General features: G+C 36.5%; 1 protein-coding gene across 1 annotated transcript; it reads right to left on the bottom strand.

Moving 5' to 3' along the window:
- Nucleotides 1–524: 524 nt before the first annotated feature.
- On the bottom strand, nt 525–12371 carry LOC148836342 (uncharacterized). Its single transcript, XM_088913653.1, has 6 exons — nt 12307–12371; nt 10905–11255; nt 3751–4089; nt 1981–2112; nt 1724–1791; nt 525–1125 (listed from the first exon to the last, which is right to left on the bottom strand). Exons 1-6 carry the CDS (start codon nt 12341–12343, stop codon nt 1000–1002), a joined length of 1053 nt encoding a protein of 350 aa, XP_088769779.1. The 5' UTR covers nt 12344–12371; the 3' UTR covers nt 525–999.
- Nucleotides 12372–26715: the final 14344 nt, after the last annotated feature.

Raw genomic sequence — 26715 nt, 5'->3', positions numbered from 1 at the left:
GGTTTATTAGAAAATATTTTTTTCACGCTTGTAACCCCCTCCTCTTAAGGACGCTCCAGCCCTTCCTTGTTTTTTACTCATCTCCTGCACCTGCTCCCTGTTCCAGCCCCCTTTTCACTTCACCTTAAAAGCCAGACACTCACTCTGTTCTGGGCTCTGCATTGGTTCCCATACCAAGTGAGTCTGGGATCTGGAGCGCCTGGTCCAATTCCCCCCTTGTTCCCCCCGATCCTGTTCCGGTTTTTAATTCTGTTTGTTTTCGTCCTGGATGGACCACTCGGCTTTGAACATTTGCCTCGCCTTGGATTTCCCTTTGGATTCTGCTTTGGATCATTTGCCCCAGACTCACCCCCCAGCACACCTGCGCACCAAGGACACGCCCCCTGTTTTATTTCCGACTCCTGCATGCTTTTTTCCCCGTGTTTTCTTCGCTCTTCCCCAGATTGTGTCATCTGCCTAGGGTCCTGAAAGAACGCTTCGTTACAAGTTTCACTGCTGTGAAAACAAACTTAATGGTTGGATTTATTGGAGATCACTTGCACATACAAAACTTTGAAACTTAAAAAAACATGTAATTCAAGATAAAATGCAATAAAATATATACATTTTCAAAGCTGCTATGGATCCATCTAAGATGGATGGGTAAAGTTGTCATTGCTACTCAAAGAGGTGCCACAGTACATCTAAGGCTTTACTGTTGGGTCACTTTTTTAAATTATATAATGAGTTGTGCCGTGGTGTCATATTTTTAATTGAATTATTTTAATCTTTTATTAAAACTTTCATGAAGATGTTATTACATTTTAGGTCTAATATATACAAGAACAGGAACCTTAGGGGTTTACAGACTTTTTTCTCAGCACTGTACATATGTTGCCCATAATGTGTTGAGTACTAGTACAGTATATTAGCTGTAAAGAAGTAATGCATGTCTTATAATGTACACCTGCTATAATATGTCACATTGGTTATTAGTTTTTTCCTTAAATCATATTTTCATTAGCATTTGTGGATCATAATTTCACTGTACACTGTGTCCATGTTCACATCTCTTCTCTTTGGTCTATGCCCATTCACAGTGTGCTTGACTTTCAATGTAGCATACGTCAATGAACTTTCCTCATTCTGAAAAACAGAGTTCAATAGTTTTGTACAACAACTAAAAGCCACATATTGAGCAGATGGTGAAGGTCATGGATGAAATTAATTTAAACAGACAAAAAACATCCTTACAATAATATGAGATTATCCTAATATGAGAATATCCTCACAGTAATATCTTGGAGTGACATTTATTACAGTATTAAAATCAATCTGCCTACCTATACAATTAATATTTATACATTCCATGATTTCTAAAAATCCTCAATGTTCTTTCTTAATACCTGTCTGGAAGCCATTGTATAACTCAAATTTTATTTGTCTGGGTTTACTCTTGAGCCATCAACATGTTTTATACTTGATGGTAGCAGGTTTCTATGTTATTTTATGCACTGCTTACAATGGCTAACACATTTCCTATACAGTATAATGAATACTGAAATAATGAAGAAAAAAACATGCTAATGAGCTTTTTTAATAAAATAAAAAGTAACTGATACTTAATAAAGTAACAAATAATGTGTTATGTAACCCATGGATCACTTGTAAATATTTGGATAAATGGACAGATGTTAAAACAATACTGGCAAAGGTGTATTTTTGAGTAGATCACTAGACATACCTGGTGGTGGGTGCTGTCTGTGTGTTGATGCTGGGAAGAGGAATGGGCCACATCTTCAGAGTCACTCTCTGTACAGGGGTGAGGACAGATCACAGAAATGTGTAGCAATGGAATCAGAAATGATTTCATAATACTACTGTTGTCTATAACTTTCATTCTGTTTATTTTTAGTTTATATATGTTTTGGATAAATCACTGAAAAATATGATGGTGTGTTCTGAACAATTGTATTTCTGGTAGAAATAAATGTAGCTTACCCACAAAACTCCCACACTTGGCTGACTGGAACTGTCTGTAGGTCAGGACAGTGATCATAATTATAAGAACACCATTCAGAACTCCCAAAGCAATGACCACTGGGAACTGCCTGGAACTGTAGTTGTGGTACACTGATTAAAATAAAAAAAATGTAATTAATCATTAGTCCATATACTGTATAGGAATCAAAATATGCTGATGGAAATGTAGACATTGATGATAGTGGAAAGATATGCTGCAATGTCTTTTTTAGCAGTATGAATGCAGATATATTTTCATGTGACTGTATCCTAAAACAGGTGTTTTTTGTATTTGATTTGATCCTAACCCTGGGTCCTAGTGAAAGCACGGGGCTTGAGAACACTCCTGCTCAGATAGTTTCTCAGTTTTTTACCTAGGGGTAGGGACTTCACAAGTAAATTTCTGGTTTACAGGAGAGGCTATACTATCCATGAAGTTTAAAAGCAGACTAATTTAAAAAAGAACGACAACAATGCCCACCCAACCATTATTTCTACACGTCTTACAGATGGGTAGCTACAGTATATGTTAAATTGGGGGAGCTGCTCTAATTTTTTTAATTTTATGACAGAAACACCAGTGGGTACAACTCTAGATTTATAAATAATTTGTAAAGTTGTGTATAAACTATTATATAAAGCAGTGGTTCTCAAACTGTGGTACGCACAGCGCCCCCAGGTGGTATGCCAAATGACCTTGGAAATTTGTTGTGTGCACTGAAAAATTGGGTTTTAAAATTTGAATAATAAAATATTATGTAAATGTTACATCTGTAATTTACTTAATCGGTTTCAGACAGCTTGAGATGGGTTTTCATATTTTCTTTTTTAATAAAATTAGTTTATGTGTCAAATACGCAGCTCGGCTACGTCGATGCGCGCTAATACTTGAGTAGACACAAGGGCTGCTATGTAATTCTATACCATTGTATAGAACGTACTACGAACCTAAGTGACCAATTGTATTAAAATACAGTAAGTTATCTTTAGCAAATAGGGAGGTAGGAGGATGTGCGTGATTTTGCAACACTGCCAATCTTGTAAACACAGGAAAGCATGATAGATTTCTAAAAATATTTAAGGACTGTTCTAGGTTAATTATTTTGAGAAAAATACACCTAGCATCTCTATGTGTTTTGCTCCCATGCGCATTAAATAATAAAATATTTTAACATTTAACGGACTCCTGATTGTCTTTTAAGAGGAAATGGGGAAACATTTCTCCAATAATGCCACATTCACCAACAGAACAATTGATTAAAAATGTATACTTGACAAAAATCAAGTATTATGTCATGGCTGAAAGGAATAGATGCCATGAGTAGTGACGCCACCTCTAATAGATAACGCGCACCTGTTGAGAACGAGGAGGATTATACATCAGACACTGACACTAGCTCTGCTGCTGAACCTGACACAGACAGCACTGCTAGTGTTACCAAGCGTCAAAAAATGGCTACAAGGCAGTACGATCCAAATTATCTAAGTGCTCAGTTCTATTTTTATTATATGTGTGTAAGTGTGTGAGAGTCTGTTACTCATGTTGGTCATTTAGATTTTCTGTGGTTCCTATTAGAAGATGACTTGGAGGTGCTACTTGGATGCTTTGGTTTGATCAGGTGTGGTACTTGGTACAAAAAGTTTGAGAACCACTGATATAAAGGTATGCTGTACAAATTAGTTAACTATAATTGTATTTGCTTGATTTATTTTGTTTGGTGATATAATCGACTTAAAAAAATCAGTGACCTTTGTTATCAAGTTGTATTTCTTTTGCAGAAATTATCTCCTCACATGTGGCCACAGTACTGTAGTACGTCTCAGCATCTGAGCATCTGAGGTTCCTCTTGGGAAGAGTATAGACAGAGCTCTGACTAGGAAGTCCAGCCTCGGAGCTCTTCTGAAACACATTCCCTTGTATAAAAGTATTTCTGGAGTCAGCTTGTCCAAATAGATACTCACAACAAGAAACATTCTGGTTTCCTGTTTGAGTCTGTCTGTAAATCACACACTGCTGATCAGTATTGTCTTTTGACTGGAGTGATTTAGACAGAGGGGAATGGAAAGGTCTGTAACTGGTTTCAGCATCTACAACAGGGAAGAAACAAATCAGTAGTTCTGTAGATTCAATACTGAATTATAAAACAATTCAGAGCTTATGGGATGAACATACTGTATTACATCACAATTAAACAGATCAGTCAAGTGTCATTGCCACAGATTATTTTTTGTTTATTTTCAGTTCTTAGGATATTTTAATAAATGCAAAATAAAGCCATATCAATCTACTTTTAAGAGTTACTTATGAGAAAATATCTGTATGCATTTTTTCTGATTCCAATATAAGTGCCCTTAAAAAGTGAGACAATTATTGACTCTAAACTCATTTTTACAATTTTCTCAACTGTAATATACAGATGCAGCCATTCAAAGTGCGCATTACAGACACGTACTGCAGGTGGCGTCGCGCATTGTGACGCAAGATGACGCGAGGCACCGCAGTACGTGATTGGTTGACCGACAGGGGCACTCGTGGTCCGTTGGTCTGTCGTAGAAAGACTTACAGTAAACGTCTTTGCTGTGCCCGTTGTAGATATTGAATTTTACCACTGAAAGGAAATCTTAGTAGCTGAGCATAAAAAGAATAGGAGCATACTGTAACGCGTGTGAAGGCCATAAACAATATTAATTTTGGAACATAAACATACAGTATATGGCTGGTCTTGGTGCTTTAAAGAAAAAATACACACCAGTATTCCATTTTTCCCTAAACATTTTAAGCATCGAAGTCTTTAACTAAAGAGATACCGGAGTCAACAGGCATACTTTTAGAATTTGATTAAAAGGGAATATAATATTGAATCGCGTATATATTTTATGAAAGCAAAATTGCTCAGCTGGACAAAAGTACACAACCTACCTTTATCAGAAATATTTATGCATCAAAGCCTTTACCGAAGATATTACTAATAGTATTAATAATGAATGACTTTGGACAAGCTGTATACTCAAAGTATAATTTCTTTAGCACATTTGTACAAGCACTTGGAATCTGTCCAAGCCATACTTTGTCAGGCATTTTGTTTTACTTCAACGGGCATAAAAACTCCCTTGCTTTTAACAGGGCGTTTCATAATTTCTAACTACGAAAATGATTTAAAATGCGACACTTATCATTCAACTAGAGCTCAAAATATCACAAGGATCCTCAAGAGCACAGCAAAGACTGTATTAAAAGATACTTGTATGAGATACATGAGAATCCAGGCTTTTTTTATCAATGCTTTCTTTTCCGTATACCAGATTTTATGGAACCACTTCAGAAGGGTGTCAGCCAGTCAGATTCAAGGAATCGGTACTTTAAAGGAAAAATACACACCGGTATTCCATTTCTCCCTAAACATTTTAAGCATCGAAGTATTTAACTAGCATGTGAAATAGCGTGTGAAAAAGTGGTAGTTTTAAGCTTTTCTGCTAATATAATATGGAATCGCGTATCTAAAGAATTTAATAACGATATGATTATATTCGTGTACTGCGACAGGGCTATGTAGGGCTGTTTCGCCTCCCTGTCATGTGAGTTGTCTTGTAGCCTACTGGTCTACGTGCTTGATTAACAACTTGCAGGTTGTGTGTTCAAATGCAGCTGGTGCTGGACTTTCCTTTGAACAAACATTTCTTCGAAAAAATAGAATAGCGATATTATGGACAATCAATTGACTTTTATATTTCAAAATATCGCAACATGATCGATTCTAAGTCATTTTTGATAACAATGAATAGTCACCTTCTTCCCTTCTGACAACGGTCCCTGCTTCTGCTTCCTGCTTCTATTGTGTGTGTGTAATAGAGTAATTTTTTATAGAGAAATGGAGGCTGGACAGTATGCGATACAATATAAACATTTATATTGATTTAAATCGTGTTTTGATTTAAATCGCAAAAGCGTGTTTAATTATATGTGTTTTTTTAATCATAATCAGGCTAATGCAACATAAATTGATACAGTATCTCTGTCTTATTTTTAGTAAATAAAGTGCATTTTTGCACACTATATGTGCAAACGTTTTATGATATGTCGCTGTTGTGAATGTCTGTGGACATGTGCTGGCTGGACAGGAGGCTCCACTGTACACAGAAAGCTTAGAAGACAAAGATCAGACCTGGGCGCCGACAGTCAATCTGGACAAGACCAGTTATGGTTTTCCAGAAAAAAAGCCAGACCCCAGGGAAACAGCTACAAATTCACACTTAACAACACATTAACACCTAACAACGGGAGCAGGGACGAATTAGGCCAGTACCCACTATTGTTAAACATACAGAAAAGGATATTAAAGTATTGAATATTACTATTGGCTTTAGTATTAGCCATACAGAACATTAAAGTGCCCCTTTTCCATTCAGCGGGTGCCTGAGCCGCTGTGTCCTATCTTCTGACAGTCGCCGTTGTGAACAAACATTTCTTTGAAAAAATGAGACGTTTCCCTTGGTCAGAGATATAAATATATAATGTATAAATAAATTAAATTTAACTAACATGTGAAATAGCATGTGAAAAAGTGGTAGTTTAAGCTTTTCTGCTAATATAATATGGAATCGCGTATCTAAAGAATTTAATAACGATATGATTATATTCGTGTACTGCGATAGGGCTGTGTAGGGCTGTTTCGCCTCTCACTTCATGCGACTATACCAGGAAGAGGATTTCTTTCTATTCGAAACGTGTATTTTAAAAGTTTAAGAAGTAAAAACCTTACAGCGTACACAGATTTCTAAACTGATCAGGATCGTTATCTTTGTCTTATGCATAATAATGTTCACCGCTCTGTCCAGCAAATTAAGAATAAACTTTATTTTATATAGCGTTTTAAACGAATAAGTAATTGGATTGCTCATAAACCTAATCACTTGCTTTTTCTTTTTATTTAGGCTCAGATTTCAACTATAGATCATATTATTAATAACCATAATAACAACCAACCAACAAAAACAACCATATAAACATAATACCAACCAAAAACATAGATAACGACCACAATACAAAATCAAATATATCAAACCATTATACTCTCGCAAATTCCTCCAATTATCATAATCCCGCCCCTTATGCAAAACCAAACCCTCCTCCCATCCCAGTTTCTCCTCTTTATCATAAAGAAAATCCACTTCAATTTTCAACATAAAGCCTTACTGCTTGCTGGGTTTTTGAGGGGGGGTGTCTTTTGCTGGAAATCTCGCCTGCTTCTACTTTACGAGTACAACCCCCTCTCTGCAGGAGTGCTGGCTGTGACGAATTAAACCGGTTTCACAAGTATTTTTAAAGTAGGAAGTACAGTGTTAACTGGTAGCTTGGCACCTCAATTAAGTCGCTTTAACATGCTAATGCGTTGGTGTAACAGTCCGGGAGTGGCAAGCTTCTAATGTCAACTCAACTCGATTGGAAGACAATGAACGTATTTTAGCCCTAAATGAATTAATAGCAAACATGGTTTACATAAAATACATTTTTCCAAGAAAGTTTATAATAATGCGATCTATAGTTGAAATCTGAGCCTAAATATAAAGGAAAAGCATTTTCAGAGAGCAATCACGCTGTGTTTATGTAGAAAAAGCAATTAGGTTTATGAGCAATCTAATTACCTATTCGCCTAAAACGCTATATAAAATAAAGTTTATTTAGAGATGAATGATCAGTGTCGCAGTTTAAATAATTTTCGTAGGAGGGCTTGGACAGATTCCAAGTGCATTTCTGCAATTTACGTTGTAATACAGTTTAGAATACAGTTAGTCTAAATTTTATCAGCTTTATTTATGGGTTGCAATTTAGAAAAAGTCAAAAACCGCACTCAAAATGCAATTTAGAGCTTTCTGGCAAGGGGAGACACCCAAATTATAATGTAACATGCCACTGTTTGTGCATTAACAAAGTTATACTGCAATTTTCCTGAGATACGCGATTAAAAAAAATAAATTTTTTGAATCCCCGGCGGAACACACTCCATAAGAATCAGCGCTTTTATACAGTATATCGCCTTCAAACACATATATTTAAACACGCGTTTACATCAAATCGCGATTCAAATCAATATAAATGTTTATTTTGTAACGCATAGGTGACTATTCATTGTTATTAAAAAGACTTAAATTCGATCATGTTGTGATATTTAGAAATATAAATTTGTTTGGTATGAGTGAGGTTTTATTTAATCTCTGACCAAGGGAAACGTTTCATTTTTTCAAAGAAATGTTTGTTAAAAAATAAAGTGATACTGTACAGTAGTTCCATGGGATTCAATCACAGACCATGTGACATGGGAGTCAGGAAACTAACACACAGCGCCACCAGATTTGATAACGCTATAAAAACGCTATAAAATAATGTGACTAGGCACAGAACAAGTTTACAGCACAGTACAATAATAAATGCTGACCATGACTTTAGAAGCATAAATTACCTTACACTTAATTTAAACACAAGCTGTCTTTAGCCCTCTAAGCTGGTTCATACAGAAATGTAGAGATCCAGGCTCAGAACACACAGCTTCATTAGCGAATACATATGCAGGACAACTAGAGAAGACGTTTTACAGAGGATGGATTTTTAGCAACATCCCATCAGTGACATCACTGAAGTCAACTCCTACTGTGGGTAACTGTCATGTGGATAGTTTCACAAGAATCAGACAAAGGTTTAAGCATCGCTTGTTCTAGATAAAACTGCAAAAAAAAAACAACAACCCATAATGTACTTCTTTGCGGCTCTGTTTGCCCAAATCATATATTCACAACGTTAAATTAGAAAATAATATTACGTAACCAAAATCCGCAATATGGAAACAGAACCTGTGTAATTGTTGACAGATGATGTTCTCGTAACATTTTTACAAGACAAACTACAACATTTAAAAAATGACTTGTATGTACTTGATATCTCTAATCAATCCACGGCGATATAGTTAAAGCAGTCCCCAGACAAAACGAAACTAAAACGCCCTGGGCATACCGTTTCGCGCTTCTTATCAGTTGCTCAAAAGTAATTTGACCATATGAAATGCATAATATAAACCTAGAAACATATACAGTACGTGAGCAGTAATTACGTAGTATCGGTGTCAAGACATACCTCTCAAATACTGTAAATCAAGTTAAAAATATCTCAAGACCGATTCTGGTCATAATGAAAAAAAAAAGAAAAAAAAGTTAACTGATATAACTGTTAAATATTTTATTTTTAATAAAGGCAATTCCATTCTACCCTCCTGGGTCAATTATACAAACTGTGCTTTACTACTTTATTTTGATGGCATTTTAGTATGAGACAATTGGCTGTAAGGGTTCTCATTTTGGTCAGGGTGATTGCTGGGTAATTGGGTTTATTATAAAGCAGTGAACATCATATGAACCTTTTTGGCTTTGCCATCTGAGTGTAATTTCCAAAATATGAAAACAAAAATATGTTAAAGAAAATAAGGTAATGTTTAATCTGGAAGACTAGCGCCAAACGTTTCCAATTCCTGGCTCATTTAAAGAAATTGCACAATCAATCCTTGGATCAAACTACCATATGGTAGTTTCTTATATTGTTAAAATAAACCATAACACATAAACTGGGCATATGTGGAACCCAGTGGAACAAATCAGAAATAGAGTTTCCAATCAGAGAAGTACAGTAAAAGTCAATGACTCAAAAATTACAGTGAAAATGCAAAGCAACTGAAACAACTATTGTTGAATTTACCAGCAATCTCTAGAGTGCAGGGCTAAAGATCTTAAAATCTTAGCTCACAGAATAGTTAAAAGAATTACAACTCAGAAGTTTTAAACCTCTCGCCTCTCAAGATGGATAAATCTGGATCTGGTCTTTATTGATGATATATCTAACTAATCATCACTAACTAATCATAGCTCATGGCATCAGTAAAAATACTTCTGAAGTTTAACAAATTAGGTATTGTCAGTTTACAGTAGACAGTAAATGCTTCCATACTAATCAGTGGCACTTCACTATGGAGCATGACAGTGACCCAAACATATAGTCAGTGCCACCAGGGAGTTCATCAGGAGAAAAGCAGAAAATCTTACAAAGCTTAAGTCAGTCTACCAATTTAAATTCAACATATCATGCATTTTATATGCCAAAAAAAAAGATTATGTCAGTACATCTCAAGAGTGGGTAGAGTCTCCATGGATTGCAGACTTCATACAATTATTGCCTTAAAACTGTGCAACCAAATACTGTTTTTTACCCTCTAAAAATGAAAGTAAATGCATCCCAGTACTTGGGGGCACCTGAAATCACTGGGAGAACACAAACAATGATTTTGTTCTAAATATAATTACACCTATACATGGAATTAATCACAAATAAAACATTTTATATTGGATATATCATCCATATTTATCTCACAATTTATCTCATAATCATGAATCTACTGTAAATTGTTTAACTCTGTAGCATCAGTTATGACTGTGCTGTCTCAATAATTTTCAAGGGCACTGTGTAACAAGATAAAAGCATAAGCAGACATTTCTGCAAAAGACACTTAAATTTATCTCTTGTGAAATTCTATATACTGTATGTCCTTATTATCTTAGCTCCGTTACATTAGTTAACAGGAGGAAATATTTCTATTTTATTATTTGAAACCTTTGTTGACTGTCAAAAATCAACCTAATCTCTCATTTTGTAAGAATCTAAATATTATTGAAGTTATATTTCTAATTCAGCATTATCTTTTGTTAATATTTGTAATTAAGATCTGTTTTCTAGTTTAAACATTATTTGTGAGGTTTTTTTTATCTTTTGAGCAACATTGCAATTCTATCCAGTATATTTTAAAATGAGACTATGATAATATTTTCTTTTATTGCAACATTAAGAAAAGCATCTCTTTCCTTACCCTTAACAAACAGTAAGGTTCCATTTCCCAACTGCAGGTCTGTGAAATCTATTGTTCCACAGTAATATGTAGCAGTATCTGAAAGCTCAACTTTTGAAATGTGGAGATTAAAACAAGTTCCATTCTTCTGCATGACAAAACGTGAATCTCTAAATCCTTTATATAATGTAAATGAAGAATTATAACCTGATGATGATAAAATGGCCCTTGGAGCCTGTCCAACAACTTGTTTGTACCAGAGCAGTTGACTCAGCTGTTCTTGTTCAATAGTGCACTTCAGAGTTACAGAGTCTCCGAGCTGCACCAGCACTGAAGGATGAGACTGAGAAACTGTATGTGCCGAGATCACACCTAGAAAATCATCAAGACAGCATGAATTTTATAATAGGTCATAGTGCTCAAAAGACCTAATGAATGTTTTGTTAATTTACCTTTTTTTAGAATTATTGATTGAAAAACAGAATAGCATACTGTATATGCGGTTGTAGTCAAATATTTGTAATATCCTGAATATACTAACTTTAGTGTGAAAACATAGATTTGTAAATATTTTGTTACGGTTTGCCAAAGTTTGGCATACAAACCTTCATATTTATTTTATCATAAATATGAAGGTTTATAAATTAAATTGTGTCTCAGACCATTTGACAAAATGAGTCTTCTGTTCTATTATGCATTCAAAATGTACCCAAGGAACACCAGTGTAATAAATGTAATAAAAATGCAAATACTTTGTTTTAAATACAGTATTGATAATTAGTCCTTAGTGTTATATACTGTATGTAAACAATTGAAATTAGCTTTTTTTGTTTTCCAAAAATAAACAACAAATACCAATTAAAATACAAAATCTACCATATGTAATTGTTAGGAACATTTCTATAAAGAGTACCATGGAAAAATACATTATGTGCAGTTAAAAAGTTTGTACTAAGGTATTTACAAACAAAAACATAAATGTACACAAATGCTTTAATTAGTATTTGAGCAGAATACTAATCTTTCAAATGTTACTATATAATTAAATTGTTTTTTTTATTTGTAGTGGTATGTGCAGAAAAACAGTGCTATTTTTGTAATGTATGCAATTATGTGTCAATGATAAATAAGTATATATGACATTTATAAATAATTTAATTTACTGTGCCTGTAAAAGTTATATACAGTATATCCCTGTTGACGGTGTTACTATCTGCTGTGCATATTATGGAACAATTCCTTTACATTTACAGTAGTAAGAAAGCAAACATAGTACAAAATAATTATCACAGGAATTGCATGCCCTAAAGACACCTGCATTAAATATCCCAGCTGAATGCTTATTATTGCAGTGTATAAGCTGTACAGTATATAAGTATTTAATGATTAAATATGTAATGGAAAGAGAAGCGCTTGTACTTACTGAAGAGACATACAACATGAAAGTAAAGTCCGAACATTTCCAGTTTTTCTGAAGTATTGGTTTGAACTAAAAACTCACTATGGAAAATTCTTGTAGATTAGCAGTAGGGTAGAGGCACCTTGTGATGTAGTATTTCACTGGGGTGTTAATTTGCATACTGTGGTGATGTAATCCAGAAACTGAGAAACAGGCACCCTGCCCATTTCTCAGTAATTGACAATGAAAAAAATGAGTTTAACATGCATCAATCAAAATACCCTGTGTAGATAATAGGTACAAGTTATTTACTATAAATAATATATTTTTATTTATTTGAATTGGCAGTTCACAGTCTCCTTGACAAAACAACATTCTCACGAGCAGTAACATTCAAACACGTTCAGGTCGTCTGTCTGTACACCCCAGTCCCTATCAATCTTCCAATCAGTCCACTCAATCATCCAATTAATCCACGCTACTTGATACTGTTTTTGCCACTTGATTGGTGACCGTCCAAAACTTCTCAGTCTATTTCATCATTGGTCTTCCCCATGATGGTCTTTCACATGGTCATTTAGTGATCCTGACAGTGTTTGATTCTGTTTCCAAAACTGTGCATTTCATTCTGCTCCCGCGGTTGCAGTCTGTGCCTCAGATGGCGGACATCTTCACCAAACAAGTGTTCTGGCTTCATGTATTTCCAACCTCTATTGTCGCTGACAGAGGCTCTCAATTTGTCATCGGGTTCTGGTGGGCCTTCTGTCAGGAATTAGGAATCCAAATTGACCTCTTTTCAGGATACCAACCCAAGACAAATAGCCAGACGAGCACATATACCAGGATTTAGAGACATGCTTGTGATGCCAAGTGTTGGAATTTCAAGACGACTGGATATCCCTGCTTCCCTGGGCTGAGGTCTCCCAAAACATTCTGACTCATCGACAGGTCAATGCCCTTCAAACCCCCACTCCTTAGGTTATATTCAGACTCTATAAGGGGCCTCCACTGTTGACAGGACTGCATGAGATCTGGAGTCTGGCGATTTGTGCAAGCCACCCTACAGAGAGCCACAGAATGCCAACTGTTGCCAAAGGATCGCCCCCCCCCAGAATAGGGACAGCATGCTTGGCTCTCCACAAAATATCTCCATCCTTCCTGGACTAATTTCCCTTGCCTTAACCAATCATGGCCTCCTAATAATCCCCATCTATGAATTGGCTTCATCACTCTGTTCTCCTCCCCACTGATTGCTGATGTCTGGTGAGCATTCTGGTGATTAACTGTAAAGTGGAGTGGAGTGTCCAGAAAAGCAGTATATAAGTGTAAGGAATTATTATAATAATATTAATATCATTTATTATTGTAAATGTAAATAGAGTATGATATAATAAGTAAAGTAAGTAATACCATAAAAAATGTAATACTGTCTTCAAATTAAATAAATTAAAGTAAATTTGTGGATAATAATGATCAATGCTACAAAGGAAGAATGTATCACAATTCCCATATTTTGTCAAAAATATGTGTGTATGTTCGGAAAAGGTTGTACTTATTTCTTCTTTAATTACTTAATCATGGATTGAAACTTCTATGGCCACTACAGTTTGCAACATCTGCTAGTAAAACTTGCAGTGACATGTACAGTATAAACCTTCTACATACAGTACATGAGCATACATGAGCAGGGCTGTTTTCTTTTGTATTTTTCATAGGTGAAAAATTTCAGTTTTAACTACAGTATTCTGCAATACAGTCACACACAGCTGTAACCAATGTACAGTAGAACAAGTGACATGAGGCTTCTGTTTATATTCTGTTACACAAGCGGGGACAGCTCGGGTATGGGATGCTTAGGGGGAGCCACTAAGTTGTTTGGGAGCCAAAATCATATTGCCTGGTGTGAACTTTATTATGGTGTTATGTTTGATACTATCATGAGCCAATCTTTTAATCATAACATCTGATTTAAACTCTTCCAAAATTTGACGCACACTATGTACAGTATAGCCTTACAAAGATAGTCAATGTGTGGATAGTTTAGTAAAACAGCCAATGTTAACTTTCACAACTGTGCCTTATTATACTCATTTGTACATTCTTCGTTATTCTTTACATTTCTTCATTCGTGTTATACTGCTACATATCAGTAAAGGAATAAGTCTTTCACACTTATCTACCTATTAGACTTTGTAGATGGTTTAAATTATTTTGAAAATTGTTCATTATTTTAACCTTTGTTTCTTTAAAAAAATCAATTTAAAAAATACATTTTAATAGCCATTTATGGATTTTTTAATACTTGGCATCCCATCAAACATGAACTAATTTCACCTTTATTAATTATTATTAAATTAAATACAAATGTCATAGATGAATATCTGTTTCATGGGCAACATAATATTTTAGCCATTGAGTTTGAGTTAGAGTTAGAATTTAAAACATTAAATTATAAACTACTTTTAATTTAAGAGTTCAAAAGTTTTGAACAGTGAACAAATCATGTATACATTTAAAAAAGTAGTTATTCATAATTTGTATTCATAAAAAGTGACAAGAACAGAGTACAAATAAAAAAAATCACTGCTACAAAATATAATATTGCATGAAAATATTTAACATTTTTTGTTAATTAAATAGTTTTTATTTCAAAGTGATATGTACTGAAGTATGCAAGAAATACAACTGAAGTTAAAAATAAGAAGCAAAGTGAGAAAGATATAAATCTCAGAGTCTCGGACCTGATATGGAATGAGATACACAAACTTCCAGACTAACAGTTGTGATCATCCGTTTATAAACCCCAACTTGTCCTGATTTACCTTACAGTAAAAAAACAATCTTAATCTAATTTTGTCCACAGGTTTCTGACACTGTTGTCTACACTGACACAAAATGAAGCACACTTCTATTGCACACATATGAAGCTCAAATTTGTTTGGAAAAGGCTGTACAAAAGTTTTTAATTTTACAATTTTATATGGAAATTAGGCTATAAAATAAGCTTATTTGTACAGTATATATTCAATAAAAAAAAGTTTTGCATAGTTGACAAAGATCAAAGAAAATCTGATATTTAGTAATAGTATCAATACATGTGCAAAAAATAGATAAAAAAGAAGCTATTTAAAGCAAAATCTTGTAGTTTTGTTCTGATTACTTTTTTGAGTGGGTGTTATTTTTATTTTCCATTATCTTAAATAGCCCATGTACTTTTTCTTGCACCAATTTTATTTTTGCACCAATTACCCCATGCACTGGTTTCTTGTGAAATACACACATTTGTGTAATCAATTAATATTGAAGTATTAATTTTTATTTTTATTCCAAAAGCAAGAAAAAATTACACCAGTATAACAATAACATTGTACTATTTCCTTATAACCAGAGTAGTAGCATTTTTCTTTAAAAACAGATTCTGCACTATACAATGAAACCAAAGTACAGTATACAGTGATATGAAAAAGAAAGTACACCCTCTTAAAATTCTGCAGTTTTACATACAGTATGTCGACATAACTGACCTTCACATAATCCTCACCAAGTCCTAACAATAAATACTTCTAACCTGTTGAGACAAATAATACACACAAATTAAACGTGGTCAATATTTATTAAACAAAAACTCAGGGAAAATATTGGTGATATTCCAGATCTCATTTATTAAGTCTAACCATGTTTTGCGTTGTATTTTTTTGTTTCTTCAAATTATTGTGTGCTGTGTGTTATTGGGTGTTGCTGTTGACAATTAGCATTCATTAATTTATTCATTCTTCTGACCCAGTTTACTTCAGTTGCATGGTATCAATCCAGACATTAGTATGATTATGTCAATCCCATATACAGTATAAGATATCAAATATCATTATAAACAAAAAATGTGTATATGAACCTGCCATACATTCCATATTACCTGTTACTTGTTTTCAATAGGTGCTGCAGTGAATGGCAGTGAGACCATTGCTATGGCCCTGGTCAAAGAGAGCACTGTAAACAACTCAATCTGCTTCTGACAGTAGTGTGTGCTCCCATGCCCTGAAAAAATATCAGTAGAAGAGTATAAATCCCAGACACATATGATTAATTTCTGAGTTAATTCCAGAAGAACACTGGCTGTGTTTATGGAGCTACTTCATTATTGTCCTAATCACTGTTTTACTAAGAAAAGTTAGTACACAAAATGCATTACAATTAGTAATTTTAAAATATAATTTCAGTTAATTATGTGCCAACAGTTTGCTTTTTCCTACTAGTGTTGTAACAGAAAGAATAAGTTCTGGATCCTGAGATGAAGTTAAACAGATGAGTTTATTGCATGCAAGGAACAATGTAACCGAAGTCTTGTTTCCAGCAAGAAACAACAAAACCGAAGGATTGTTCAAAGTGCCGGTACAAACTTTTAGTTTATATAGCCCTTTCCTGCCGCTTATGACGTTGCTCATTATTATGGTAAAGGGGGGGGGGGGGGGGGTCACAGTGTTTGGCCAGTTAACAGACCCTGGCCGAATGGTCAGTTAGATTACTTCCCCAGGGACTTTCCTAGCTGGTATCTGGAATCCTTATAAGTTATCCCCTTTTCCTGCCATAAACTCCAGCCTGTTGCTTAGAAGTCTAACCTTCATACAGAAAAGGACTTAGTTAACCCCTTCTTCACATCTTGTATCTTTCTTCACTAGTAACCTAATAACAATGATAGCAATAAATTTAGCTGCTGTGTTTAAGGAAAGTGCCTCAGCCCACCAGCAGCAGTCTACACCTCACTGTGGCACAGGAGAAAACTCCAGCACCAGAATCCTGAACACTGCGGACATGCTGGTGAGCGTCGTGGACCACTGTCCCTCTCTTCCGTCTCCTCTGGCACTGTGCAGTCTCTGTTTATCCCACTGTCTCTGAGTCTGTTGGAACTCTGAACCAGTACACCTCAGCTTGTCCTACAGGGTCCTGGGTCTGAACCATGCACTTGTAGTGGCAAGGCTTGTTAATAATACAGGAATTAAGTTTGCTGCTCCCTTGCTAGTCTCTCTCTCCCTCATCTCAGTGATGCTGGACACAGAGAGGCCATTCCATGTGGTTCAGATTTAAGGTGTTTTTCTGTCTGATAGAGCTTCCTGATAAGGAACAACTCCCAGGGCTGAGATTCTCCAGCCACCCTAATGAATGGTCATCTCTGGCACCTTTCTGTCTGGGAGATTCCAAGGTAGAGTCTCATCCAAAAGTGTTTACAACTCTAAGGTCAAAGAGCATGATTACTCATCCTCCACCTTGATCAGCCAACCAGGAACTGATTCCTGAGTAATAATGATGGTTGTTAAAAAGTCTGAATTATAGTCGCTAATAAGCACTCTTTCAAACAACAACAATCCTGACTACTGGCATAGTATTGAGAAATTGAATTTTGTTGAAAAGCTTCAGGTAGACCTGTTAGCCATGGTAACAAATCAAGCTTAATGCAGGAGGTTCTGTGAACTCAATGTAGGTCACATCTAGTTTAGCTTTAAACCTCGCTAAACAGCTTGAATTGGCTTTGTCCGAAGTTCGAAGTTTCAAAAGCTTCAGGGTAAAATTGAGATATATAGGACTGAGCGAGTTGAGTTGTTAGACATAATCAACGAGAAAAAGAAAGAAAATTAACAATGTGAAAGCCAATTCAAAGAGGTTTCAGTGAAACTAGAGGACTTGTCCGTTGAGAAAGCTGTCGCTGAGAAGGCTCAGAGAGAGTTAGAGGCTAGCCTGCATGGAAAAGAAAGGGAATTGGAGAGTTTATACAAATGTAACTACAAAATGCGCAAGGACTTGTTGCGTGTCAGTGAGAATAAAGACTCGCTTAGACAGGAGCTGGATGCTGCCCCACAGGGTGCACAGCAGTTGCAGTGCAGGTGTTCCTCACCTCGAAGCAATCGAGGAGCGCTCGGTTAGCCAGGAGCTAAGGGCTCTGTCTGAGAGTTCTCCTGGCCGGTATCTGTAACTGGGTCATTGTGGGGTAGAGAGCCAAGTCAATTAAGGCGAAGGCCCCCCGACCAAGATCTCTGCCATCTCTCCGATCAGTGGAGAAGCTAGGAAAATAAACCTCCACTCACTGAGACAGCTAGCAAAGGACACAGAGAGATTTGACCCCACAGTGTCAGGGAATCATGTGGAAAGTTACATCCATGAGCTCAGGTACACACTGCAGTTTATGCCAGACACCACAGAACAGGAGAAAGTGTTGCTGGTGAAAAAAAACTACCAGCAGAGCTGTACATGAGTGGATAGCTAGGCAGACAAAAGAAGTCTGTAATGACTTTGAGGAACTGTGCCAAGGCCTGATCCAAGAGTATGGTGCGATTATTGACCCAACTGCTGCCATGGCAACCGCCCATCACGTCAAGCACGAGAGATGCCAATCCCCTGTGACCCAGGGAACCTGTAGTCAGGTAATATTATTTCTCAGACCTGCCAGGTAGTGAGTGAGATTGACCTGATTGATCCTGCCTCAACAGCAGGGTTTTCAACACACCCAGTCCCCAGAAAGGGACAGAAAATGAAAGCCGAGCAGGTTTCCTTCCAGCCACCAGCTTAGTTTGTCAGTCTGAGTCTGACCAACTGTGGTACACCCAGACTAGAGCTGGATGGTCAAGCCACCTGCCTGTTAGTGCAGGACATGGCAAAGGTGGGTGTCAGAATCCCCATCCACACTGACATGGGCCTAGTGAGTGATAGCGAGTTCAATTACTGTGAACTAGCTATCCCAGTGCTGGGGCAGCTCCCTGTCCCCCTAGGGAGGGAAGGGGGGAGCAAGCAGGTGCGCTACACCTACCCCCAGTGAATGATTGTGAACATGCCAGTAGATTTTTCAATCAGGAGGTGAGCAGGGTGGACCTGAACCATGACAATGGGGTAACAATCCCAGTTCCCTCAGCTGCTCCAAATGGCCACTGAGCTGAGTGTCAGGCATGCTCCACCGCTGCACCACTCCCAGCAGGGTTCCTAGAGCACAGGCATGAACAGGTCGAAAAAGCAGATGCCCTGGAAACGGAGGGGCAACATCAGACACTACCTCAGATCTCCCCAGATTTCAAGGATGTTGCATAGGATGCCACATGGCATACCAAGAAAAACACTATGCACATGATCCGCCAGCTTACGAAGGCGGCAGTCACTCAGGAAGAGATCACTGGGGTCAGCCACCCTAAAAGATTCTATGGGGGACTGATTGCTGTAGTCACTGCTGTGAGTTTGTTATTTTTGCTACTGGCACTCTCACCCTGACTGCCCTGAGAAGGCAGGTGTCGGAGATGCAGAAGGAGATGCCAGAAGGTAGTGACAGGCTGTATCAACAGCAGCATGAGCAGGAAAGCCTAGGGAAATCCCTACAGGTAACTTTCTATTCAACAGGTTTAAATTATATCCTCCACAAAGTAGGCAGAATTGTCAGTGTTATATAGTGGGTTTACGCTTGTGTGCAACGGGCCAGAATGTTGATGCAAGACCTGTTTAGGGAGCTTAGTGCCACTGTAGCCAGTCTAGCCATGGGACTAATCCCAACCCACTTGATCCCACTCTTCCCAGTAGAAGAGCATGTGATGTTAACCAACCCACCGCTCGTAGCTCACTCAGAAGGCGATCCAAGATTGAATTTGGTTCCAAATCTTGAGATGGGTATGTCTACCAAAGCTATCCATTGGCTGTGTCTAAATGATCCACCACTGAAGGGTGTAATGCTACTATAATGAGCAGAGAGAGGTTAATGAACCCCATGGAGAGCAGGTGGAAAGTAAATGGCTGGTTTGCACACCACATTTAACTCTCACTATGTCACATGACAGGCATGATACCGCTACTGAAATGCAGCTGCCCAATCAAACAGTTTTTCTGCAAGTTCCCGAGGAGGTGCATGTTGGTGACTTAACACTGTACCGTCTAGAACCAGAATGTTATGAAACTAAACTTGAGGTCCTAGATGCCTTCAGGGGCCACACTGTTGAACTGGATGGTAACAAAAAAAACAGTAATCCTTGAAGGGGTACAGATAGTTGAGTTTGCCTTTAATGGAACAGACCTCCAAACCACCCTGGTAGGTGCCCTACACAGCTTTTGTGGTTTATCAGGGGGGCTGGAAACAGGAACCATCGTTATTCTAACACTGCTGCTGGGTAGCTGTATCATGACTGGCAGTGTACTCTGGATGCTGTACTCTCACATCAGAGTGTGACTTATCATCTGTACTAGTCACACTCTGATGTTATTCATAATGTTTTTTCCAATGCTGGTTTCTGTATGAAATAATGTGGACATTGAAGGCTAATATTTTAATGATGCATGTATAAAACCCCTACACACTGTAGAGAGATGTTGTATCCATGTGGCACTGAGCCAGATAGAGGTGTCTGGACGATGTGCCTACACGCTGCTCTGCCAGCTGGAAGCAAAGCAGCTGTTTTTATAATGTAGTTACATGGCTGATTTTGTGCTACATGCACAAATAAAAATCATTGTAAATCTGATTTTTCTGTCTTGTTTGTAACAGAAAATTCTATATTTATGTGGTGATTTATCCCAGTGGTTTGCACATAGAGAAGTTATTTATTGGTATTAATTTGAATTTTACAATTATGATTTCATAAAATAGAACTTGGTTAAGTGAATGTTTAAATTTAATGTTCAGTGCTTTAACTAAAATCACTTACTGACACTTCTGTAAAGCATTTTAATTGATCTATTTTGGAAATCATCGGAGAGATTACACTGAAAATATTTGCATGTTCCAAGCAATTTCAAGCATACAGTATATTGAGTACTTTGCTATAACTTTTTGCTTGCATCTGTAAAAGTATTTAAAACATAATATAGTGTTCAAAGGAACAAGTAATAGGTTTATTCCATGCTGAAAAGAGAAGAGAGAAAACACGTTTCATCTGTGAAGCCTTCTTCAGGTGATAATATAGTGTTAATATTATATTTGAATATTGTGTCTTAGGAACACATTTTTATTAGTTGAATTATTACATTTCCAAAGCACATTGTCATGGTCAGATTATTTAAAATATATTTAAAAATATTGTATGGACTGCAAAGGAACAAGTAATAGGTTTATTCCATGCTAAAAAGAGAAGAAAGAAAACACAACATTTCGGCCGTGGAGCCCTCTTCAGATGTGAGCACACACCTCACTGGTATAATGGTAGTTTCTTAAATCACATGGGAACAGAAGATTTTAAAAGAAGAAGTGAAAGTAAAAGTGAAAGATTAAAAATATCCATAAACACTGTGGCCAACTGGTCTGCACAAGACTTAAGGACCCGTCCAGGAATGCTGGGCTGGTCGCCTTCTGTATACTCACTCCTCTGAAAGTTGCCCAGACTTTACCCTCCATGACAACATGGCTGTATCATTAGCAACAGGGAACACTGGGGCCCGTGGTTCCATGATTCCCTTCTCAAACTGAGTGTAATAGGCATTTAGCTCATCTGGGAGAGAGGAATCACTATTAGTGGATGTGAAACTGCTGATTTTAGCTGGATGATTTGTTAATTTCTGAATCGCCCACCACATTTGGCGCACATCAGCAGAGGCAGCTTGTGTTTCCATTTTTTTACAATATTGCATTTCTTAGGATATTGCAAACTCTTTTGGAATAGAAATACATTTTTTTGTTTTCTGGAGATGCTATCTATCTGGGGACGTGAAAGATTTCTTCTTCCCAGCTTTCTTTATTATTTAAGAATTGAGAAATCACCCAGTAAATTGATCAGAGCTTCCAGTGTGGATTTGGCCGTCACTGGCCATATATAGCACCATTCAAGAAATAGCTGAATGAAATCAATTAGTTATTAATTAATAAGCTACTAACTACTGGGTCTCTTTGTTTGTTCTTGTATGACTGATCAGCATGAAAGTTCTCTTAGTGATTGGTAATAGATTGATACTCAAATGCCATAGGTAAAAGCTGAGTTTCTGGTTTTGATTTCATGTGCCCTCTTAGTTTCTTAATGAATAAATCATTTGATATACCTATCTCATTTTTTAGGCCTTTAACAATTGAGGAGTTGAAGATTAGAAAATTGATTTGACTGTGAATCTGTAGTAGTAGATTTAGTCACCACTGCTTTTCACTAAAAAAACAGAATTGGACATTTTAACAGATAAGAGAAGTTTGCTCCTATAAGTATATGTATTTACTATAGTACTTGTTCTATGATATAACTGTAAAAACTGAACAAGAAAAACTATTGTCCATATTTATCTTAAAAATTCAGTTTTAGAAGATGGCATTTATAATATCACTTTCAGCAATGCTGCATGTTACATTTAAAAAAAAAACGTTACTTTTGTAAATTGTTTTTTTAAAGTACATTTGGTTTTGAATATTATATGTAATATATAAGAATATGTTTTTATTTTTTAACTCAAATAGCATTTTGCTATGACATCACTCATTGCACTAGCACAGCAGAATGTAGCAGTCATAACCATAATCAAAGACATGTCTGAGGTAACACTTGATGGAAATAAGAACATCCTGTGCTGAAAGAGGAGGAGATAAGAGCTGTCTTTGCAGGCTGGTATAGGAAGTAAGCCAACCTGAGCACTAGCAGCCCCTGCCAGCTCTACATTCCACTTCAAATATGAAGTTACAGAGCCTTCCTCTAAGATCTGAACATATGTAAATTATCTGCGCAATTCACTAACTTTCACCATGAAGCCAGACATTTCATTACTCATGTTTAGATTCCCACCAATAAAAAAAAAAACATTTAAATAGTTAATTATGTTAATAATAAAGAAATAATTTTTGAGAAGTATGAGCTGCCACATCCTGTGACTTTGATAACAGGCTCATTCTCAAAGCACCTTGCCTTGAACAAATGTTCTCCATTTTCTAATAATAACTGTACATTTTAAAGTAATAATTTAAGAACCTAGGTATAACATAGAGTTTGTAGAGAAAGTGGAGCAAATTTGCAGAACAGTGTCTTTACAGATACCAGGTGGCATCATGTTTTCGGTAGATATTGAAAAAAAATACCGTGGAGAAAAAATCCTTAATTGAGCTTCCATGTGTGGTTCCTGGGACCATAATGCTCATTTCCCTGTACAGGAGCTCCCTCTCATGGAGGCCAGCCTAACAGCAATGCTCACTGCTGCTCTCATAGCATACAGAATGCAGCTGAATAGAATGAAGATTTGGAGTTTTATACTTTTATACTTACAAACAGTAACTGTTGTTCAGGAAAGACAAGGCAATTATCAATCTGCAAATCAAAGGTTTTATTTCCAGTATTGTTCTGAATTTAAATTATTGTAATTACAAATAATAATAATCATTATCATTACCATCACTTACAGGATTGTAGTTCTTCTAATTGCTGCAGATAATAACTATTTCTGCTTGTGCCTAATGATATATAATTTTATATAAGATGCTAGTATAGCATTGTAGTGAGAAACAGTTGGAAACACCACCCTGTTTTTTTTATAAATTCACATTTCTGCATTTAATTCATGTCTTTTTCAAATGATATTAATATAATCTTGATGAGAATTTAACATAGACAATGAATAAGCAAACCCCTGAACAAATGTCACAGGTTTAACACTGTTTATGAATTAGCAAGCTAATGACCCTGTCACCATGTCATGACTTTGTTGTATCTTTGGCCCACAGAGGTTTAATACTCTGCATGCAATGGTTTGGCCCTTAAACATTAATAAAGATAATTAGAATATGTAGGGGTAACATTTGTGCTAAATCCTTTTAAGATTCAGGGTCACTGATTCTGACTTGGTTTCAGCAATTATCACACTGGAAAAAAAAAAAACTTCCTACGTACACAAGATAAGAAAAGAAAGGTAAAAAAGGGTGGCCACTGAAAGTAACACCTCTCCATCCTGCTGAGTCTCAGAAATATGTGCAATGATATGCTTCTGTGCTGCAAGTGGATAACAGGACTGGTGCTCTCACAGGAGATTCACACATCTTGCAGCCCATTGGTCTATGTTTTCCCTGTTGTGTTGGCAATATAGAGTACAAACACACTTATTTCAATACAACACGATTGTGATAGAAATCCAGATATGTTATAAACATTGTCCTTTTTTATTTGTGTCTTGGAGGTGAAGTATAATGTAAAATGTTCATAAATGAACAAATTCTACTGCAATGACAAAGTGAAAAACTGATGTAACCTTCACTAGTACCACAGGTTCTACTACTTAAACAAATATGGCTACAATCAGTAGCTTATACTACTGTGATTAATTATGAAAAATCACTTATCAATGATTTTAATAATGTTCCTGTTAACAAAAACTTTTTTGTGGAGAAAGAAATTCTCTTTGTAAAATGACGCTTCTGCACTGAAACTATGCATGGGTAAAATAGGATAAAAAGCAACAACAATTAGAAGATGTCAATAAAAACACAAATTGAGATTGTATTTGTCTATATTTACATTAGCTTTTCTTTTTGTTATTTATTCTTTCGTGTAGACTGAGCTATTTTTTTCTTTGGTTATTTATTGAACTGCTGATAAATGCTTGATACCGTGCATGCTGTAAACATCTTTGAACACAGATCAACACGGTTCACAGAAACCATAAAGGCACATCCTGTAGAAACCCAAATAGGCAGAATAAGTGGGTTTAACCTACACAGACGGCCATAGAGCCTGACCACAGCACACAGCCTTCAGTCTCCACTGCTGCTTGAGCAAAACCGCAGCTTGCTAGCAGGCAGCCCATACTGAAGGTGTGTATTAATTCTGTTGTCAATAACAATGAAAAACCGAAGTGTTGGTTTAATGCAGCTCTGGCTGAGTCATAATGTCCACTCTGCAGCAGTATGTTGTTTCTGTTTGTGGTCACTGCAAACATTTTCCACCGAAACACTAGACTGAAATAAAAAAACTAGTAATGCAGTAGCTGCAATAGTAGCTTTAGTGATACATCTGCAAGCACATACATCTGCACCTTGTATTATACAAGGACATGTTTCTAACAGGAGACCTATTTCTTATAAACGCTTTATTACAGTTTTCATCTGATTCCTCTTTGCCCTTGGTAGATGTAGTGATCTCCTCCAGTCTTGTGTTGCTCATAGCTATTTTCATAAAAACCCAGTTGTGATTACCTTAAGCCCCAAGCTAGAGCTATTAAAAAGCAACTGCTTATTGATTAATTCATCAGTTGAATTCAGCTTGTTTGACCTTTGAAACAAAAATAGTATCTTGGTTTCTTCTTTCTTATTCTTTACCCAGTTTTATATTCAGTTTATAACTTTATATTTCAATATACAGGTATTTGTGAATTATCCACAAATTATTTCCTTGTCTTGCCCTGCATTCAATTTAAACAAAGTTTTGAAAAAAAGAAATCAGTGATTCAAATGTCGTATTCTCTGTAACTTGTCTGAGAGGTACTTATTTAACAGAAAATTACCATGTTTTCTGAGTTGTGGTTTCTGGTCAACATTTTCAGAACAGCCTGGACTCACTGTAATAGTTTGCTCTGGGCAGCTGGCACATGACATGTTGTTCCAGGGGACTTATACAGTATAACTCAATCATAAGGAGATAAAATTGCTATAAAATGAGACAGGGTATAAGTACTACTGTATATTGCACCTTTGGTTGTTGAGATGAAAAAATAAATTAAGGTACAATACAGTACACTTTTAGGGAAAAGGGGTGAAAAGATGTTGAAAGGATGAAAGTAAAAATTGGTACAAGCTGGGGGAAACCATAAAATAAATCATGAAATGAGTGTGCTAGTCTGTTGGTGTTGGAGTTTCTTTAGAGAAGATAAAATTGTCTCTGCCTTGCATTTTCATTCTGACCAAGAAAGCCAGCCTACATCCTTGGGTGAGATCTTAGACAGCGGGACTTAATTTCTCAACATAAAAACAATAATGTGGGATTTTTTACCTCCAGCTGCAATATACATTCATTATACTCTACTGACATCTAGAGCTCAGACCCCTCAAGTGTCATGTTCTCACAAGTTGTTTAACTGCTGTGAACTACAAGCAGAGGAAGAAATGCACTGATGATTTCTTTGTACTGGTTCCAGACACATCGCCCTTCTGTACTAACTATCATCAGGACATTGTCTTCCTTGGAGACTGGGAGAACAGCAGTTTCTGTTTTGCAGTCAGAAAAACAGCCTCAGGGATGCAAAGATACACTTTAGAACAGGAGGTATGGAGTTACTGAGGGAGGAGAAAGTTAGAGAGGGGGTAGCAGACGGAGAGCAAAAAGGAGGGAAGGAAGGAAAGGCGTTGCTCTTTTCCAGTGTCCCCAGTCCAATTTCCAAAGGGCCAGAATGCTAGGAGGCCCTTGAAAGTGTTGGCACTCAAAGATCTGGACGAAACTGTTAAACTGCTCCAATCAAAGTAATAATGAACTGATTCAGATCATTGAAATCAGTTTCTAATTAAAGGTAAGAAGTGATGGATAT

The sequence above is a fragment of the Atractosteus spatula genome, chromosome 4, assembly GCF_055471065.1.
Source record: "Atractosteus spatula isolate fAtrSpa1 chromosome 4, fAtrSpa1.hap1, whole genome shotgun sequence".
NCBI lineage: Eukaryota > Metazoa > Chordata > Actinopteri > Semionotiformes > Lepisosteidae > Atractosteus > Atractosteus spatula.
Note: the sequence above shows the minus strand (reverse complement) of the source record. Positions and strands in the feature narration are given on the sequence as shown.

Bases quoted from the DNA above. Each gene is read 5' to 3' on its own strand.
- LOC148836342 (XM_088913653.1), bottom strand. From the start codon at position 12,343: ATGTTCGGACTTTACTTTCATGTTGTATGTCTCTTCA. The intron at 4,090-10,904 runs GTAAGGAAAGAG...TCCCTGTTGTAG, and splicing joins AACCTTACTGTTTGTTAAGG to ATGCTGAAACCAGTTACAGA. The intron at 1,126-1,723 runs GTATGTCTAGTG...TCTGTTTTTCAG, and splicing joins CAGACAGCACCCACCACCAG to AATGAGGAAAGTTCATTGAC.